Source organism: Branchiostoma belcheri, unplaced genomic scaffold (genome assembly GCF_001625305.1).
Source record: "Branchiostoma belcheri isolate BF01 breed outbred unplaced genomic scaffold, Haploidv18h27 scaffold34, whole genome shotgun sequence".
In the NCBI taxonomy this organism is placed as follows: domain Eukaryota; kingdom Metazoa; phylum Chordata; class Leptocardii; order Amphioxiformes; family Branchiostomatidae; genus Branchiostoma; species Branchiostoma belcheri.
The window spans coordinates 2,485,272-2,486,743 of record NW_017803954.1 but is presented as its reverse complement, the minus strand read 5'-3'; the positions used below and the strand labels follow the sequence as shown (position 1 = coordinate 2,486,743).

General features: G+C 46.1%; 1 protein-coding gene across 2 annotated transcripts in view; it reads right to left on the bottom strand.

The window, feature by feature from the left end:
- LOC109475633 (ankyrin repeat and BTB/POZ domain-containing protein 2-like) overlaps positions 1–1,472 on the bottom strand; it is a 45,217-nt gene that overhangs the window by 31,693 nt on the left and 12,052 nt on the right. The window contains exon 3 of one of the 2 annotated variants that reach the window (XM_019776370.1): positions 977–1,445. In XM_019776370.1, coding sequence (XP_019631929.1) covers positions 977–1,445 — 469 coding nt within the window. Of the gene's footprint in view, positions 1–976; positions 1,453–1,472 lie in introns of both variants that reach the window. The other variant, XM_019776371.1, reaches the window with a different exon arrangement.

Genomic DNA, 1,472 nt, shown 5'->3' with positions numbered 1-1,472 from the left:
ACTGTAGGTAATCTGGTTCTTGTGTGTTGGACGCTTTTGTCAGCCAATTTTCTGGCCTAATTCTATTGAAGGGAGATTACACTAACATGGTCTCATGCCTTGGGTGGGAGACAGGCGTCTCCTGCTTTACTTACTGGAGCCAGTTGGACTGCCCTGGACATCACAATGGAATTACAGGGAGAGCTAAACAAACACTTTCTTTGCGAAACTGAATAAAACACCATCTAGGCAGTAGATCCTAACATGCGAAATTTCCAAGGCCCTTGCTCTTCTGTTACTTCGTCAATGACCTAGTCGGCATCTCTTGATGTTCAACCAAAAAGGTGAGGATTGTCTTTCTCCTTAGTTCAAACTGTTACTATTTTGTCCATGTACCCTTTTTCCGCTAGTCCTTCCAAATTCAATAGCATATACAACGCACAATGCTTGTACCAAATGCAAATTTGGTGCCTGAAGGCTCAGAAACCTTCTTTTGGTAAACCCAGGCTAAACTTCAATTTCCATCTCAGGTTTCAAAGTCAATGGCAATTGTTCAAGTCATGACTGAAAAATCTAGCTTCTTAAGGTATCAATGACAGAGATGTCACCAGACACCAACCTTCACCTACGCACAAATGATTCACAGTACCACAGGAATGCTTCTGAACTGGGACAGGACAAGAACCTTTCCTTACAACATAGAACACCTGGAGCTGAACTGGAGCTACTGACAGATTACAATAAGACCATAATACATTAAACACAGTTGTCATATAACAACAAGGGCTCTGGCAATGATATCACTAGGTAAGTCAATGACAAGGACAGCACCCCCAAAAGCTGGCTCAGGCTCAGGCATTGCCAGCTGGAAGTGTTAATGTTACTTATCAACAGTTCAATTAGAAACTTTACCTCTTATATGGAACGTACAACAGTTACTATACAAAATGTATGTAAAAAGAACAGAGAAATTGGCCAACAAAAGATGATCACCTACCATTTGCATCCCGTCCACAGATGAGGTGCTCAAAGGGCTGCAGGATGCCCCACAGGTCGGGGTCGTTCGCTATCCCATACTCCAACAGCTCCACGCTCACCGACATCTCGTCATCCCGTCCCATCACGTGCATGCACACAGCTCGCAGGAAAATCTCATCCAGCAGTTTCTCCATCACTCCGACCAGATATACTGCTGCATTGTCCTGGAGGCGTGGGCTCACCCCAACGTCCATCAGCCATCGGTACATTCGCCCGACGCTGAAGATCACCCCTGCTCGCGTACGCTTGCTGACGCGAAAACCCTCCTGTCCCGTCATCACATATCTCGACACTGCCTTCTTGGCCGAGTTGATGCAACTTTCTGCAAGAGTCCGTGACAATACTAGCTTGACCGCTGTCTTCATGTCGTGCTGCGTGCACTTACAGTTACGGATGGCAAGTCTTTGTGCCTCACGGACAATCCTTACCAGTGGCCTCTGTAGCAAGTACGACAG